Source organism: Dipodomys ordii, unplaced genomic scaffold (genome assembly GCF_000151885.1).
Source record: "Dipodomys ordii isolate 6190 unplaced genomic scaffold, Dord_2.0 Scaffold28, whole genome shotgun sequence".
Classification (NCBI taxonomy): domain Eukaryota; kingdom Metazoa; phylum Chordata; class Mammalia; order Rodentia; family Heteromyidae; genus Dipodomys; species Dipodomys ordii.
Window position 1 is genome coordinate 9,653,764 of NW_012267244.1, and position 17,500 is coordinate 9,671,263.

Genomic DNA, 17,500 nt, shown 5'->3' on the forward strand with positions numbered 1-17,500 from the left:
GAAAATACTGTACAGAGGGGTTACAATTACATGGGCAAGATAATGAGTACATTTCTTATCAAGCATTGTAGCCTCCTCCTTTGTTTCCCCTTCCCATCCTCCCTCCAGCCCTCCCCCTCTTTTTGTATATTTTTAAAAGCCAGTATTGGGGTTTGTACTCAAGGCCTTGCACTTGCTCAGCTTGCTTCTAGCTTGATTGGGGATCTACCACTTGAGCCACACTTCTAGTCTTGCTTTTCACTGGCTATTTTGGAGGTGAAGTCCCTCACAGACTTTTTTCTGCCCAGCCTGGCTTTCAACCTCAGTTCTTCAGATCTCAGCCATATTAGTAGCTAGGATTACAGGTGTGACACACCAATCACCCAGCCTCTATACTCAAAAAGTTTTTCTTAGGAATAAAAGATCTTTAGCACAAAAGAAACTATCACAAGTCTTCGAATCCCAAAGATACAAAAAAAGGCAAGGAGATGGCTCAACATCAATGCAGATTTGTTGGAGAGAAAAGCCTGCAGAGAGGGCTTCTGGCAAAGAACTGGAGCCTACAGCCACTTACAGACAGAAGGGTTTTATGGAGGTAAATGAGCAGGTCATGAAGGAGGGAGGGGCCTACCTGTCCGAGTGTGCTGAGTGGTGAGGAGGGGTCTGAACAGGTTCAGGGTTGCTATGGCGGTAGCTAAGGATGTAGTCTGTGGTCCTTTAGGCCTGTGGTTGGTTGGTTTACAAGGTGTTACTTGTGGTTGGGGTAAGTGTTAAATTGACTAATACCTAGAGGGTGAGAGGAGAAGGGGAATATTTCTGTTTTGAATTGATGTTAACAAAAACTCCTGGGCAAGGGCCTCAACATGGAGGTACTTTGGCTAAGCAGACCTAACATCGAGAAATTTGGACTGAAGTTGTTTACCAACCAACCATTCAGACAGGGATGTATGATTTGGAGCTGTGGACCCTTGGAGGAAAAGGTTGAATTCTCTTTTATAATTCCAGTGTTACTAGGGCCTGAGTGTGTGCCTGCAAATGGTACACATGCATCTCATTTCTTTTGGTTCATGTTATCAATTATCTAGATATCGAGTTGCTCCACCTTTGGATCGGGGTTTTTTTTCTACTTATTTTTCCAGTTATTTCCCTACTTTGAGCTATTAAAAAATGTTCTCAGGTATTTAAATAATAGATGACTGGATTCTGCCCCTCTCACTCTTCGGTGCTGAGGCCCATTTCCAAAGTTTCCAAAGCTTCACATGATCACTTGTAATTATGAGCACAACTAATAACGGGTTCTTAGGCAGAGGCAGAATGTGCTGTGCCTCTTTCTGAATGTGTTCCCCTAGTCCTGGCTTCACCTGGTGTTCCTAAATCTCTTTTATCCAAGAGCTCTACTGGGCATGGTTCTTCCCATAAAGCCCAGCTTCATTCTCTTTCCCCTCTGACCCTCATGAGAAGTTAGGAAACATCAATGTTGGGCTGAATTCACACCAGTGGATGTGTAATTACATCCATTCCAACTCCTGGTGCCATTATTATCAAGGTAGCCTTAATAGGAAAATCACTAACCCAATGGAACTCCAATAGAAGTTTGAGTCATTGTGGCAACGTTGAGTATAAAAAATATTCTACAAACCCAGGGGGTGTGGAGGGACCTATTAACCCCTCCCCACAGATTCTGTCTGGCTAACCTTTCTCTAGTGCTTCCTGGTTTTTGTAACTTTTTCTGGAATTCTCCTGAAACCTTCAAGCTCTTTACCTCAGCATCAAGATACAGAGGAGGGATGACAAGGAATCGGGCAAAGTACTGCACCCAACCCAGCCATATGCGGAGGCATGTTTAAGAACCAGTTCTGTGTAATCCTGACTGGTAGTATGTGTTCTCTGATGGTTTTGCATAGTGAAGAGGTCTTATTTCTCCAACAATGCAATAAGATTCCTAAGAGGTGGAAATATCTTCTAGATCTCCTTCTGGGCAGCCTGGTAGCTAGTATGGCTATAGACATGAAAGTATCAGCTGTAAGAGCCTTCTTCCTGTGGACATAGTGCTTTCTCAGAGGAATGGCCCGTGGTAAGGGGTCCATAATGGGGGTGGGCTATTTCCTCTTCTCCCCAGCCTCAGAGAACAGTGCATGGGAAAAAAATGGGAGTCATGGAACACTTTTGTTAAGGAACCAGGTTGGCTAAAAGCCAGAGCAGGTTGTATGAATTTAGCTTAAGATCTGTTTGACCAACACATTTTCCTCTGGAAGAAAAGCATGCCATGTACAGGATTTGATACACCTCAGTGTATCCAACCTCCCTGAGCTTTTTGTGCTCTAGGTTAGTACTCTGCCCCTTGAGCTACCGCTCCACTTCTAGCTCTTTGGTAGTTAAGTGGAGATAGTCTCACAGACTTTCTTGCTTAGCTAGCTTTGAACTGATTCTCAGATCTCAGCTTCCTGAGTAGCTAGGATTACAGGTATGAGCCATCGACACGTAGCTAAAACATTACCATTCTAAGTCTACCATAGAGTGGATCAAAGATTGATTGGGTCAGAGGATTCTTGAAGGAACTGAGGGCTTAGGAAGGCTTTCTGTAAGCAATAAATGGTAAAGACGCCAGGCATCAGTGGCTCACACCTGTTTCCTAGCTACTCAGGAGGCTGAGATAAGAGGATCATAGTTCAAAGCCAGCGTGGACAGGAAAGTCCTTGAGACTTTATCTCCAATAAACTAATCGTGCTAACAGTGCTTATCCTTTATTTATGATTAAGATATGTTTTATAATTCTGGAATAGAAGAGTATAATACCACCTAGTGATGTTCCTTGGAATTAAATTTCTAGGGAGCATATAATTTTTTGTGTCTGGATCTCTGGCTTTCAACAGGGAAAGTAAGAAAGTCTAATACACAAATTAGCTCCTAGTAATATCATAGTTAGAGCATGTATTTTGACTGGGCTCACATGATCTCTCTACACCTCTAATGCCTGAGAGGCACGTAGGATTGGGTGTATGGCTCAAGTGCTAGAGTACAAGTATGAGGTCATGGATTCAAACCCCAGTACTGCCTAAGAAAAGAGGCATTCATACTTCACTTTTTCATCCAGCAAACATTTATTGATAGCGACTTCATATCTGGTACTATGGGATTATTTTCAGTATGTTCATATACCACTAGGGGGAGCCAAACATGAAAATAAGCATTAAGAATTCTGTTAATGGTTCTGTGGAAAGTGCGTGGGGTGGGGAGGGGAGATGGGAGTGCTTGGAACTCTCAGGGAAAAATTGGGCCAGTCTGATGCAGGACTGGTCAGATGTTTTCCAAGGGAAACTGCCCTTGGGAAAGTGTTTCTGGGACATCCCTCCTTACAAAGAGGAAGACAGACCTGTCAGGTATGAAACTAGTTAATATGACCACAGGTAAGACCCTTACCTGGGTCTTCAAGTGCACAGACTGCTCACTTGAGAAGACTGGCTTACCCTGCAAATTCTCTGTCCAGCCCTCAGAAAACCACCTATGCCATGGAAGCCTGATCCATATGGAGACGACTTCGGAGTGTCACGCTGGTTAGAAACGATCTCTTCTCCTTTATTTCCACATTTGTATAAAAAAAAAGTTTTGATATATTTGGGTTGGTGAAAGAAAGCTACAGTTTATACAAGGAAAATGATAGGATGTTAAAAATATATAGTTTTAGTATTTAGAAATTGCTTTCATAGTTTAATTATCCAAGCGATCGAAATTCTGGGTTTGAAACTCCTGGAAGTCTTCTGGGATGGTGTCTGCAACAGAAAGGGGGCACAAGGCGGATGGTTAGTAAGGATTCTTTGACCCAGGAATTCTGGCCATTGCATGCTACGCAAGCCCTGTAGGGGGCGCTGTCTGCCTGCCCAAGAGGCCCTGCAAGGCCCACAGCCATTTTTTGTTTCAGGCTGCTTTGCAAATTGTTGGATTTAAGCCAGGTAGTGCACATTCAGAGACCTAAAGAAAATCAGCAAGCAGCATGGCTTTTCAGTCTGTGAGCCACATGAAAATAAAGGTGCCTGTAAATTAAACTTCCGTTTCTTCCACACCCTAACCATGCAGTTAAATTCAGTTAAGTCTGAATTTCCACATCTGTAAAAGAGGCAACCTGAGGTCTACTTTTTAATCTGTTACACAGAGATGATCAGGTTTTAATGAGCATATGAGTTATGGCCATTGGGGCAGAAAGTATGATATAGAAATAAGATAGTGTTGTTTGATGCTAATAATAATATTGTTCAGTATTAAGAGTATATATTACCATTGCAGCGATACTTGAGGTTGGACCAGATGATGTTTTCTTGAGAGAAGCAGAAAACGCCAAGTCGGCCTCCACGCATGGTGGTGTCTATTGTGACCCCAGAATCAGCCACCAACTCAGAGCCTTCATAAAATCGCACTCTGCAGACAATACAGGTAGAGTAAGTCTCTGTGAAATCTAACCAAGGGGGAAGAGCTCATGGCGAGACCAGGGTCAGGGTCCCACTTCCTACTTATACCTTTGCCTTTCTACTCTGAGTCCTACTGACCAGAACTGGGCTGTAGTTGATCCCTCCTCCCTTTGCAACAGGAAGATGCTGAGGGGAGGACCTGCGTGTTCATGTCTGTGTAACTTGCCTTTCAGTCTACGATGATGCTAAGCACCTAGTAAATGTGATAGATGCTTGCTGCTGAATTGAAAAGAAATAGCCTGTTTTGTCACAGGGGAGGGACTTTGTGACTTGTTTTGGGAGCTAACTTGTGTGGATATCATGTTTAACACTTCAATTTTTTCTTGAGTCTGGTTTATATTACTTGGCGTGACCATGATTCTCAACAGGAGTCAACCCTTTAGACCTCTGTAGGGGCTTTTTTGGTTGCCCTAATGGCAATGAGTGACATAAATCAGGGTCACTAGATGCATTGCAGTGCTTTGGAGAAAATAACCAGAGCTCATCCCACACCCTGAATACATTTGTAGTTTCCTCTAGACACATGGGAAAGTGAACAGCCTGTTTCTACGGAGAGGGGCTGAATTCCTTTTGACCACCATTTTAATGTAAATGATTTTAATGTAAATGGAATTTTCCAGGATAAATTGGAAACCTACTGACTCCCCTGTTTAGCTTTAAAATTAAGAGTTGTTTGCCGCTTTAGAACTTCATGTCACCATTGACAACACCATTGTGATATTTAAGTCACTGACATAGCAATCTGTAGTTAAATGTCACCTTTACCATGTGGCTGTTTCATTTTGTCATCCGTGTATTGTGCCTCCAAATTAACATTATCTTCTTGCATATTGACTTATTCTTTCTCATCTATTGTTAGGGCTCAGATTTTTTTTTCTAAAATTATATACATAGGTAGATGACTTTTTTGGTAATCTCACTTGGGGGCAGAGAGGAGGAGGCATTTCAAAATATTTTTCATTTAAAAAGAGTAATTGGGCTTAATAGGGTTGAGAGCATGATCAGAATATATTTCTTACTTTGTAGTAAACGGAGTACACTGGACATAATGCTACGAAGAAGAGAATATGAATTATCCCTCAGACTTTCTGGTTCCACTAAGCTGCTTCTCTATCTTGGGCAGGCGAGTACAATTCAAAACCTCCCTCTGGCATGAGTGTGCATCTCTTAGTGAGGAGTGATGCAGCGCTAAGCAATGGAGACTAGTTAAAGCCCAGTCCTATAAAGAAATCAGGCAGTTCACATTGGCCTATGCAATGGACAGTTTTTGCTGTGCATGGTCTGTGCCAGGCATTGTATTGACACTGAGGATATCAAGATTAAAAAAAGACACAGGTGTAGCTGGGTGCTGGTGGCTCACACCTGTAATCTTAGCTACTCAAGAAGCTGAGATCTAAGGACCAAAGTTCAAAACCTTGGACAGCAAAGTCTATGACTCCTATCTCCATTTAACCACTAAAAAGCCAGAAGTGGGGGTTTGGCTCAAGTTGTAGAATACTAGTGTTGATTAAAAGAAAAAAAAAGTTAAGGACAGTGCCCATGTCCTGAGTTCAAGCCCCAGGACTGAGCAGGCGGGGGGTGGGGTGGGGACAACAAAAGCAAACAGGTGCTATTCTCATGGCTTTCATGACTCAGTAGTGAAAATAGACTGGAAGGGCTCAGTGCCTTCAGCATGAGTCATGAAACAGGAAGTGATTACACAGGGTCCAGAAGAGTCTTCGGAGGGTGCGGGTGGCATTGCAGCAGCGCTCCCCTCCTCGTGCCCCCCCTCCTACCCATCAGCAGCTAACACTATCAGGCTTCCTTAAGATCCTGGCCCAAGCTTACCACTATTCAAGTCCATCAACGCCCCGAGGCTCCTTCCCACTCAAGCACCCTCACTTCCCGCTTGGCCCTTCTGATGAAGGTGCCAGCTGAGGCTCGTAGTGTCTTCCCCCCACTTCTTTTCTGGGAGCCCTGGCCTGAGATTGTGGGTGTCCTGGTCCATTCCTGAGGACTCTCTGAAATCAGGACTGCTCAGAGAAATGAAGCTCTGGGCTAGAGAGAGGGAGCGTGTGCTTAGTTCCAAGCGAGGAAGGGCCTGGCCTACCTGATGTAGCCCACTTGGGGCCTGTGCTGCAGGAACCAGCGGTAGGACACCTTGTCTTTCCAGCCCACGTTCCTGGAGTCCTTCCACAGCAGCCGGACTTGGTCACTGGTGTCCCCTGTGTGCCACAGGGAGTTCCGCAGATGCTCCCCGGGGCCTGTCTTGGACTTCACTGCCTGGAGGAGGGCGCAAGCGAGGTGTTAGAACAGGACACACAGCCCCTTCCTTCCCCGAGGTGACAAGGTGGTGGCGAGTTCACTATTATGATAAGCCACCTAGGACCAGGCTGAAAGCCTAAAACTTAAATGCCACGTCTATAGAGGGGACCCCAGACCCCAAGAACTGAGCAGTGAACAATGCTACGCCACCCACTCCACATTTTTCCTCCCATGCTTCCGGGGCTCCCTACATTTGCCCAATGAGAGCTCCCACCTAATGCCTTCATGCTACAGTTGATCTTCTGTCCTAGCAGGTGACAGAGGGGACCCCAAATTCCTGTACACAGTTGGGCTCTTCAGTGACAGACATTAACCAGTTTTCAACACTGTGTCTGAAGCATACCCCCAACGTTCCAATATCCTTCACTCACTAAGGTCAAGAGTCCTACTAGGAGAGCTGCCTAGAGACTGGTACAAAGGAACAAAGGCAAAGTCACTGGGCTTGGCCCTCTTCTTCCCTGACTTGAACATCAGCATGAATGCATCTGTTTCTTAGATTAAATGGCATTTGGGAGAACTTAGAACTTAGGGGATGAAGGGCCTAGAAGAAAGGGAGATGAGGGCCTTCGAACCATCGATACCTTGAGCTGAATGCCAGGCTCCGCAACAGCTCGGAACGGTGTGGCTTGCCAGTATGTCTGTTCTGTTTGCTTCCACATGACCACGTAGAAGCTGGAGCTATCTTGGTAACCAAAGATAAAGCCTGCATAGTCATCATCTGTCTGCGTATTTACGTGGAAGGTGCCTTCAAAGTCAACACCATTAAACGCAGTGTACCCTGCAGAGACAGGTAAGGTTAGAACGCAAGGCAAGCCACATTAGCCGCTGGCACAATCCTACAGGATCTGTAGCTGAGTCCCTGCACGTACCCACTGCCAGGCCAGGATCACTGTTCATGGTCTGCACGATCTCCATACCCTGTGGGAAGAGTTGATGGGGTTAAGAACAGTCCTGAAAAGGACCAAGTAAAATTGGGGAAGCCCCAAACCTCAGACACAACAAGTGACTCACATAAGGATTTCACTATCTAAGTAGTTTTCCTATCTTGTTTTATGCTTCATGTACTAGAAAAAAAAACCCAGTGGTGAGGTTTGAATAAAGCTTGAGCTGTATTTTTTGCTGATTGTCACTTAAACTGATTCAATAAACCCTAACCTGGGGATTATAGCGTGCGTGCGTGCGCGCGCACACACACACACATCTCTGATAAGCAAAATTTGCTCTGTTACTCTGGAAAGTCTATTAAACCTCTCTGTGCTGTTCTTCATTACCTACACAATAAGGGGACTTGCAGGAGGCAGTCTGTTGTCTGTTTTAGAAGTCAGGGATGTGGTTCTAGGGTTAGACTGCCTGGGTTCCAATTCCAGTTGTCGAAGACCCTTACTGCAGTGCCACCATTAGCAAGTATTAAAGCTTCCTAAGACTTCATTTCACCATCCTGGATGGTCTTTGTCTCAGGGCTACTGGGACAAATTGAGTGCCACCTGGCTGGTAGTTAGCAGCCTAGCCTGGTGCTTCCCTCCATCAGATGGGCCCCTGTTAGAGGCAAAGCAGAGCTGCTGCCAACCCTGAGACACTCACCTGGTTCAGGACCACCCAGTTGGGGTCGATCTGGGCATCCCCTTCGGGATCCAGGACTACGGTCTGGTAGGCCCGGAAGTCTGTCAGGGTGATCTCGGCGTTCTCCGGGCAGACATCAATCCGATCAATGACATGATCCTGGTCGAAGTCACTCTCACAGATGTCTCCCACCCCATCCCCTGAGTGGGTGAGAAAATTGACAGGAGCTCAATAATGCCCACCTTTCCTTCCTGAGTAGATGGGGCTGTGCAGGAGAGACCGGAAAAGCCCAAGCCCCGACCCCAGGGCCCGTGATTTCCATCATTGTTGAGGGAGGAGCCCTGGGATGGGTCTTCCTGAGCTACCCTGTGCCCATCCTGGAGCCCTCATGATGAGGGACCCCGCCAGCCCTCAGGGGACACTCAGAGTTTCTTTTTTTTCTTTCTCCAGTCATGGGCCTTGAACTTGGGGCCTGGACACTTTCCCTAAGCTCTTTTTTTTCTGGCTTTTCCTGTGATTAATTGGAGATAAGAATCTCATGGCCTTTCCTGCCTGGGCTAGCTTCAGACTGTAATCCTCAGATTCCAGCCTCTTGAATAGCTAGGATTACAAGCGTCAGCCACTGGCATCTGACCACTCTGAGTTTCTTATAACACCAATTGAGCAGCTGGCCTCTAATTTGTTCCCAGAAAGTTCTTATTACATGCAGGTGGGTTCTAAGTGGTGGGTCTTAAGTCTTTGTAGACCATAAAGTAGGAAGCTTATCATATCAAAGATGAGCTTTTAGTGGCCTGTAGGCTAAATCTAATCCACAGTGTGTTTTGTTCAGCTAATATAAATTTGAGCGATTAGAATCTGCATCAGTGTGAATGCACCCTCTCTCCAGCTCACCATTGGTCCCCTCCACTCCCTGCCTTCTCATATCTGCCTGGGAGTACACAGTACCTTCCCTGCCTGGCCCTGCAGGCCCCTGGGTTGGTGAACCCAGTGGATGCCATTTCCACTGTGTCCTCTCTGTCTAGCTCCCAGTGGAAGTGAGCAAAGACTGTGAAGCTGAATGCCAGGCTCCTTGGGGACTGAGCTGTATTATGTGGCTGTATCCTGTTGTGTGTGTTCTCATCTCTGGCTGCTTAGAAAGATGCAAAGTTGAGACGCTTTACTTGAAGTCTACTGGCCAAGCTGCAAGCTGCAGCTTCATAGAGAAGCTGGGTTTGAAGCAGCAGATGACGGGAGCTATGAATGCTGGGAAAACTCTGTGTCCTCAGGGTCCTGCGGAGGTGTCATTCACATGTGTGGCTGGAAGGGAGCCTGGATCCTGAGTCTACTTACTGTTGCTGTCCTCCTGAGCTGGGTTGGGGACCAGCCGGCAATTGTCTGGGCCAGGGGGCACCACATCTGGGATGCCATCATTGTCATCATCATCATCACACTCATCACCAATTCCATCCTTATCAGTGTCCAGTTGGGAACTGTTAATGACGGTGGGGCAGTTGTCTGTGCTGTCCTGGTGGCCATCTCCATCACTGCAGATGAGAGAACATATAGTCGGAGTGTCTTTTTTTTTTTTTTTTTTAAATCAGACCCAGGAGGGTCATTTGCTTTGATAAGCGGATAAGACTTTTGGGTCTCAGAGACAATTTTCCCACTTTCCCAACCTCTTAAAATAAGCAACCATGTCTTATTCAAGAAGATGAGACTGTTCCTATGATTTGTGACGGAGCTTCCTGACCATCCCTGGGCACTGCTAGATGACACCACCTCAGAGGACATGTGAAGGGCACAGGCAAGAGACAGCAGAGCCAGCCTGCCCTGTGGGGACCCCGGCTCAGCCACTGGAAGGATTGCTCAGAGTGTTCCATCTCTGCCCACCTGATTCTTACTCTCCCTCTTCTTTTTATTTGATATTGGTATTGTTTGAATTCAGGGGTTCAAGCTGGCCCTGCCTTTTCTTCTTTCCAGCTTGATAGGCCACTGACGGTGAGCCTGCTTTGTCTCTTAGAGGATTCTTGGAGTCTACTTTTGGCAACTTGGGGAAAAAAATAACTACTCATTTTACCCTACTCCATCTGCATCCTGTCTTGTCCTGTGAACTGTCCCTGCATTCTCTAGGAGAGGATGCAGGAGGAAAACTAGGGGCCAGTATATACCCTTCAGACCCCATTATTTGGGTAGAAGGGGCCTGAAGAAACTGAGGCCAGCTCAGACAAGCAGAATACTGCAGCTCAAATGGCAGAGCTGTGTTGTATAGCGAGGCTATACAACATAACATATACAGCATAAGATTGAGCTATTTCTATTAGCAGCCATCCTATAGTGCCCCAGATCATTGTATGTGAAACCAAGCAATTCCTGTCCTCCCCTAGGTTCAAGTTTGTGGGAACTGAAATGTGGCGTTACAAGTCATTTGTTTTAGGCAAATATCCAGAGTCTGGTAGGATAGGCTATTTTAGAAAATTTCATAGATGTTTATCAGTACAGAATGGCCAGCAACAGGGAATATTCTTGATGTAGATCATTTAGGGAGTTGTCAGTGTGCCAGTCCCAACTTCCTCTCTGCAATGCAAAGAGCCATCCATCTTAGCCTCCAGCCCGCACTGCCCCTCCTGTACAAGGATGGCAATTATAATGAACACAGCCTCCATTTTCTCCATGTCACCCGAGGGCCAGAATTACATGGGGAGCTTTCCTTACATTATCCCGAATCTTCCCTATAATCTGCAAGATGCATTTCATCATATCTACTTTGTTGGACAAAAAAAATGCCAGAGACTCTTAAGAGACAGGATATGTTTAAGTTCATTTAACTGGTAAGCATGGCAAGCAAGGACATGGAGCACAAAGGAGATGGGACTTCCTAAGAGCTGTCCTTGAGCAAGGTTGCATGGAGAACTGAGTCTAGGACCCATGGATCAGGAGAGAAGCCATGCCTCTCCCGCTTTGCTTTGGGATCCTTGCCTTGCCATCCCTGTCCCAACCACTGGATTCTAAGAATTCCCCAAGGAGAATAGCTGGCTTGTAAGAGTTGTATATCCAGTGTCTCACTCTAGAGCCTATTGGCTAGACTGCTTCTCCTTTAAGACAACTTAGCTGCTGGACTGTCTAGCAGCCCATTCGGACATAACCACCCCTATACTACATTTTCAGAGGCGTATGATGGCCTTGACCAAGGAAGAGCCACTGCCCTGTCAGTAGCTGAATTCACCCAGAGATCGTAAAGGAAGGCATCTTCAGAAAGCTCTGACACTGAAAGCTCTCTTTAGATGTTTGTACCTGCCTCTCTGCAGCTGGGAGATGTGTCTTACCTGTCCTGATTAGTGTCACAGGAGTCCCCAACCAGATCATTATCCACATCAGACTGCAAAGAGAACACAACATGTTATTTATCCTTGGGCTTGCATGTACAGAATGTTCCAGAGAAGGCAGAGCTGGCCCATCTTCGCTGGATTTCAGGAATTATTTCTCTGGGACTCAGGAGGTATAAAACTGCAAAAGGACAACACCATATTGGTGTAGGCAAAATGCTGAATTTTCAAAAAAGCCTTCTAAATATCAAGCTTTGTCGAGGGACTGCCTACACACCAGATGAGCTGGTTGGAAAGGGTGCTGGGGCAGCACGGTGGCAGGTGGAGACGTGGTACTCTGGCACGAGTTGGAAGGGAGCCAACCGCAGCCTGAGGGACAAGGAAAATTGACTTTGTGTGCTTCTGCATTTTGGATTTGAGTCAAAATGGGAAGTGAGTCACTGAGGGAAATAACGATTCTCCTCTCTCAGGGCCTCAGAAACAAATGGCACCTCATGCCCAATGATCCAAACGGGGAGGGAGATGAGAAGGAAAACTGAACGCGTCACTGACGGACCTTAATCTGACCTATCCATACACAGGCTGTGGAGGGGTTTGGGGCTAGAGAGACATGTGATTAGGCTCCCAGTGGTTCCTTACCATGTTCTACTTTCCTTAAAAAAAACAACAACCACAGGGGCATCATTCAGCCCATGTTACTAATGCCATTGATGCTCTACAGCTGTGAGCTAGAGCGCCAAGGGGTTCAGAAATCCCCATCCAGCCTCTTATAGCTGCGGACCATCATGCTCAGGCAAGGTATGTTATTTCCCCACCTGTGCTTTATTTACTTATGGTAAAGGTGATGTACAGAGGGGTTTACAGTGCGTAAGTCAGGTAATGAGTACCTTTCTTTTTTGTGCTTTCTTATATAAGTAGCACCGGTGAAGAACTGGCCAACAGGCTCCGCTGTGCATGCCTCCACATTGGTCTTAAAGGAGTGTTTGCACAAAGGAGTTCAGCCCAGAGTTTGACTTCCCCTGTGTCCCACTGACCTGGTTTGGGTTGCTGATATCAGGGCAGCTGTCACAGGCGTCCCCCACACCATCACCATCCTTGTCTCGCTGGTCCCGATTGGGAACTTTGGGGCAATTGTCCAAAATGTTTTTTATTCCTGCAAGAGAAGAGTGCTCCCTTGGGTCAAGGGGATGTCACAGATAGGAGTGGAATACAGTGGTTTTTAGCTGCTCTAGAGTCCAGGCTCTGGAGTCAGTACCTTCTGCTGGGCCATGGACTCACTACCGCTCTTCCTTTCTCAGCAGTTACCTGGAGGCTATTTCAAAGGAAGGGTATTGGAAGACTTAAAATGAATGGCTCTCGAAAGCAATTAGCACTTCCATTTATCCTAGATGTCAAGGGCTGTGACAGTAAACTAGAGATGGGGCCATGGTGACTAGGTAGGCTAGCACTAGAGAGGGGAATGTCTGGACCATGACTGAGACACAAGGGCTCTGGGAAATATTGTGTTGACGCCAGACCCCATTGGAACCTTCTCATCCTCCCTTTGCATTCAATCAGGTCATGTTGGTAGCTTGGAATCAAGTACGATGGGGAGAAGGAGCATTGTGGAAACCAATTGGGGCTTTCTTCGGGATGTTTCACTGAACTGGTTTGCTGGGTATTTGCTGGATTGGGGCCATCAGTTGTGGTCACAGATGTTGAGATCATCTTTTAGGGATGTATGGATATTCGTGTGTGTGTGTGTGTGTGTGTGTGTGTAATGGTTAGAATTTTTCTCCAGATAGTCCTCTATGATGTGATATGAAGGTCAGAAACTCTCAAATTCTGGGCTATGCTTAAATGATAGCTGTCCATGGGATTCATCCAGAAACAAATATCCTTCCTCAGCTCCCATGGGGCCTCAGGGCTGGCAAGCTCCAGGAGGTGCCCCTCACATGGATCTCACAGGAAGTCTCAGTGGTGGGGTCTCTGAAGCTGAGCACTCCTGCTTGTACATCTCTACTCAGAACAGGCAGGGTGTGACCACACCTCCCTGGGACTGCCTAGCTCTCAGCAGAAACCTGCCTCCAAAGGGTAGCCCCCGGCCCTGATCAAAGCTCATCTCCCTCGTCTTGGGTCACAGAGGGTATCGGGGACTGGAAAGAGGAATGGCCTGGGAAGGCAGATGCTCTGCAACACCACCACCATGACATCACACTGCTGAAAGGGATGCTAACAGAGTGTCTGGAAATGGTACAGAGTCCCAGAAACATCGGGGTTATTAAACAGGACTGTATACTGTCTTCTTCCAGAGGAACAAGCCAAATGCAGGCCAAAGGGAATCATTGCACAGTTCTGTTTCTACATTTGACAAAGGACACAGAAAAGGGGACAACTTTGGGGGGAGGGGGAGTAGTTGTGGAGGTGGGAGGGAAGGGATGGTAGGGGAAAAACAAAGGAGGAGGCAACAATGTTCAATAGGAAATGGACTCATTACCCTACTCATGTAACTGTAACCCCTCTGTAGTATCTTTACAATAAAAAATTAAAAAAAGAAAAGGGACAAATAAATCCCCAGTGAAAGATAGTGAAGCAACCTACCGTCCCCATCCATGTCATCATCGCAGGCGTCTCCTTTGCCGTCCCCATCAGTGTCTCTCTGGTCGTTATTGAGGACAGTCCTGCAGTTGTCACAGGCATCCCCAAAGATGTCTTTATCGCTGTTCCTTTGGTCCACATTGTGGGTCAGGACACAATTATCCTGAAAAAAGAGGCAGTGGGACACTTATTCAGACTTCTACTGCATTTATCCCCCCACTGTTATGAATGGTCAGAGCTTTGGTGTGTGTGTGTGTGTGTGTGTGTGTGTGTGTGTGTGTGTGTGTGTGTGTGCGCCCCTATATATACAGAGTATGTATATGCATGCATATGCATATATATACACACTTTTTGTGCCCAGCTTGCTTTGAACTGCAGTCTTCAGATGTTAATCTCTTGAGTAGTTAGGATGGCAAGCATGAGCCACAGGTACCTGGCTGTCAGTTGTATATTTTATTTGACCATTGCGGGGCTTGGACTCAGACCTTGGGCACTGTCCCTGAGCTCTTTTGCTTAAGGTTAGTGCTCTACTACTTTGAGCCAAGCATCACTTTTGGTTTTCTGGTGGTTAATTCAAGATAAGAGTCTCACAGCCTTTCCTGTGCAGGCTGGCTTCAGCCTCCTGAGTAGCTAGGATTACAGGAGTGAGCCACTAGCACCCGGCTCAGCTGTACATTTGTGAATCTTATAGGCGAATGAATTGCAGTGCTGGAGGAACACAGGCATGGAGATAACATTTGGGATGATTAACAGTTCACTTCATGGGCTTTCCTCCACAGTCCCTGGCATGTGGCATTTTGCAGGCCCTCCCCACAAAGCAGGTACCTGTTCATTTAGGATTCCATCTCCATCAGCATCCTCATCACAAGCATCTCCAATGCCATCTCCGTCTGCATCTTCCTGGCCGGAGTTCGGTACATACTTGCAGTTATCCTACATGGGAAACAAGTCCATGACATCCTGTATATTTGTCTCATTTAAAAAACTATTCCTGCTCCCCAAACTGATGGTGGCTGCCTGGCTTTAATGTCAGTGGCTGTTTTGGTTCATTTAAGATTGTAGCTATTAAAAATATAATTTAAGGGGGATGTGCAAAACCTCTACTTCCTGTAAGATATAGGTTTTGAAAGGCCTCAGCCTTTGTGTACTTTTCCCCTGCTTGTCCTCCTTACCTTTTTGCAGTTCCTGGCAGAGCATGGAAGTTCTTCATCAGGGTAACTGTCAATATCCACGTCCTTTCCGCAGACATAACCATCACCAGCCCAACCAACTCCACACTGTGAAAAGAAAGCCCATTAGAGCCCTGGAAAGCTGAGGCTGGCATTGGGGAAGGTGATCCACAGGACCTCTGCTTCACTATGAGCATCCTCTTGGGAAAGGCCTGGAGCCTAATAGTCTAGTCGAGTGGGATCTAAGAACAATTGAATGGACTGAGTGAGGTGGTTGACACCTCAGTCCCAGTTACGCAGAAGGCATACATAGGAGAATCATGATCTAAGATAGCTGAGGCAAAAACTCGAGAGTCTATCTGAAAACTAACCTAAAGTATAAAAAGGCTAAGTGACATGTCACTAGTTAGTAGTATAGTTAGGTAGGGCCCTAGGTAAGGCACCCAAACTTATAAGGTCCTGACTTCAAACTAGAGTATCAGATCAGAAACAGAAACAAATAGCCAGGTGCTGGTGGCTCATGCCTGTAATTCTAGCTCCTCAAGCTGAGGATTGCAGTTCAAAACCAGAATGGGCAGGAAAGTTCATGGCACTCTTCTCTCCAATTAATCACTAAAAAGATGAAAGTGGAGCTGAAGCTCAAGTAGTGGAGCATCATCATTGAGCAAAAATGCTAAGGGGCAGCCCTGGAACTGGCATGAACGATGAACAAAGAAACTGTTGAATTTTCATTGGTTGCTAATTCAAAATGCTTAAAGGGAGATGGATAGAGAAATGGGTTGTTGCACCTGTGCCTAAGGCAACCAAGCAACCCACTGGCATCTAGAGCATCAGGGACAGTCTACAGAAACCAGCAGCGCACTATATCTTCTGTCTGCTATCAATTGATAGCACACATTTATATGTATATATGGGTCTACACTTTAAAAAACCTATCTTGGAGCTCTTTTTGTATGTTTTTTCTGGTCCTGGGGCTTGAACTCAAGTCCTATGAACTGTCTCTGAGCTTCTTTTGTTCAAGGCTAGCATTCTACCACTTGAGCCACAGTGCCACTTCCTCTTTTCCTATTAGTTCATATAGACCATGGTTTCTAACACCTTTCCTATTTCTCACAATCCTTTTATAGATAATTCTGGTACATTTGTCAATCTGCATGTGTGCTAGTTTCATTGCTAGGAATTCCTGGTTCAAAGAGTTATCTGTATTTGTAATTTGGGGTTATGGTCCAAATATTCTTCATCTGATGGTCCAGTTTATGGCCACTCCTCTCCTTTTTCTTTGTTGTTGTTTGTATTGTTTTGAGACAGAGAATTGCTGGAGCTCAGGCTAGTCTCAAACTTATAATTCTCCTGGCTCAGCCCCACAAGTGCTGGGATTATAGGCATGCACCCACCATGACACTTATGTGTCATCTTGCACCATAGTCATATATCTGAATTGAACAGTGGATTAAGTTCCACTAAAGAAAGAATCTTCCAAAGTACTTAGTCTCCATTCATACTCTTTTCTTCTAGCTGAAGATGGTCGTGTGCATGCAGTACTAGATCTCTTTACCACCCCCTCCCTGGAGATGTCCAAATCCTAGACTTTGGGAATGGATTGTGGGAACTTTCTTCTGTACAAGGGCCCACTGCGGGCTTAATATGAGTCCACCTCAGGTTGTGGCTACTCTGTGGCTACCCGCAGCAGTTGAGAGCAAGCATGTACTAACAGCAGAGTAGGTGTGAGATGAGCAGTTGTTCTAAATTGGATTTTCTGTTTTTGGTTGTGAGCCTTGAACTCAGGGCTTGGGTGTTGCTCCTGAGCTCTTTTACTTAAGGGTAGTTCTCTATCACTTTGAGCCACAGCACTACTTCCAGTTTTTGAGTAGTTAATTGGAGATAAGAGTCTCATGGGGACTTTTCTGCCTGGGCTGGCTTTGAACTGTGATCCTCAGATCTCAGCCTCCTGGGTAGTTAGGGTTACAGGCATAAGCCATCAGCACCCAGCTAAACTGGATTCTTTACTACCCTTGTATTTGTGCTTACAATGATGTTTTCAGGTCATCATTCCCCTATTTTGCAGAAGAATCAAGTAATCTAAGCCTGGGTCAGTGTCTTGACCAGGCTTTCAGAACTGGGAAATGTGACATTCTGTCTGTCCCTT

General features: G+C 45.9%; 1 protein-coding gene across 1 annotated transcript in view; it reads right to left on the bottom strand.

Annotated features, from left to right (window-relative positions):
• Positions 1-3,098: 3,098 nt before the first annotated feature.
• Positions 3,099-17,500, bottom strand: part of Thbs4 (thrombospondin 4) — a 44,025-nt gene continuing 29,623 nt past the window's right edge. Inside the window, exons 11-22 of the mRNA XM_013015831.1 lie at positions 15,358-15,462; positions 15,011-15,118; positions 14,189-14,348; positions 12,643-12,761; positions 11,609-11,661; positions 9,636-9,829; positions 8,328-8,506; positions 7,616-7,664; positions 7,328-7,524; positions 6,532-6,704; positions 4,253-4,392; positions 3,099-3,749 (exon numbers count right to left, since the gene is read on the bottom strand). Coding sequence (XP_012871285.1) covers positions 3,688-3,749; positions 4,253-4,392; positions 6,532-6,704; positions 7,328-7,524; positions 7,616-7,664; positions 8,328-8,506; positions 9,636-9,829; positions 11,609-11,661; positions 12,643-12,761; positions 14,189-14,348; positions 15,011-15,118; positions 15,358-15,462 — 1,539 coding nt within the window. The 3' untranslated portion in view covers positions 3,099-3,687. The remainder of the gene's footprint in view (positions 3,750-4,252; positions 4,393-6,531; positions 6,705-7,327; positions 7,525-7,615; positions 7,665-8,327; positions 8,507-9,635; positions 9,830-11,608; positions 11,662-12,642; positions 12,762-14,188; positions 14,349-15,010; positions 15,119-15,357; positions 15,463-17,500) is intronic.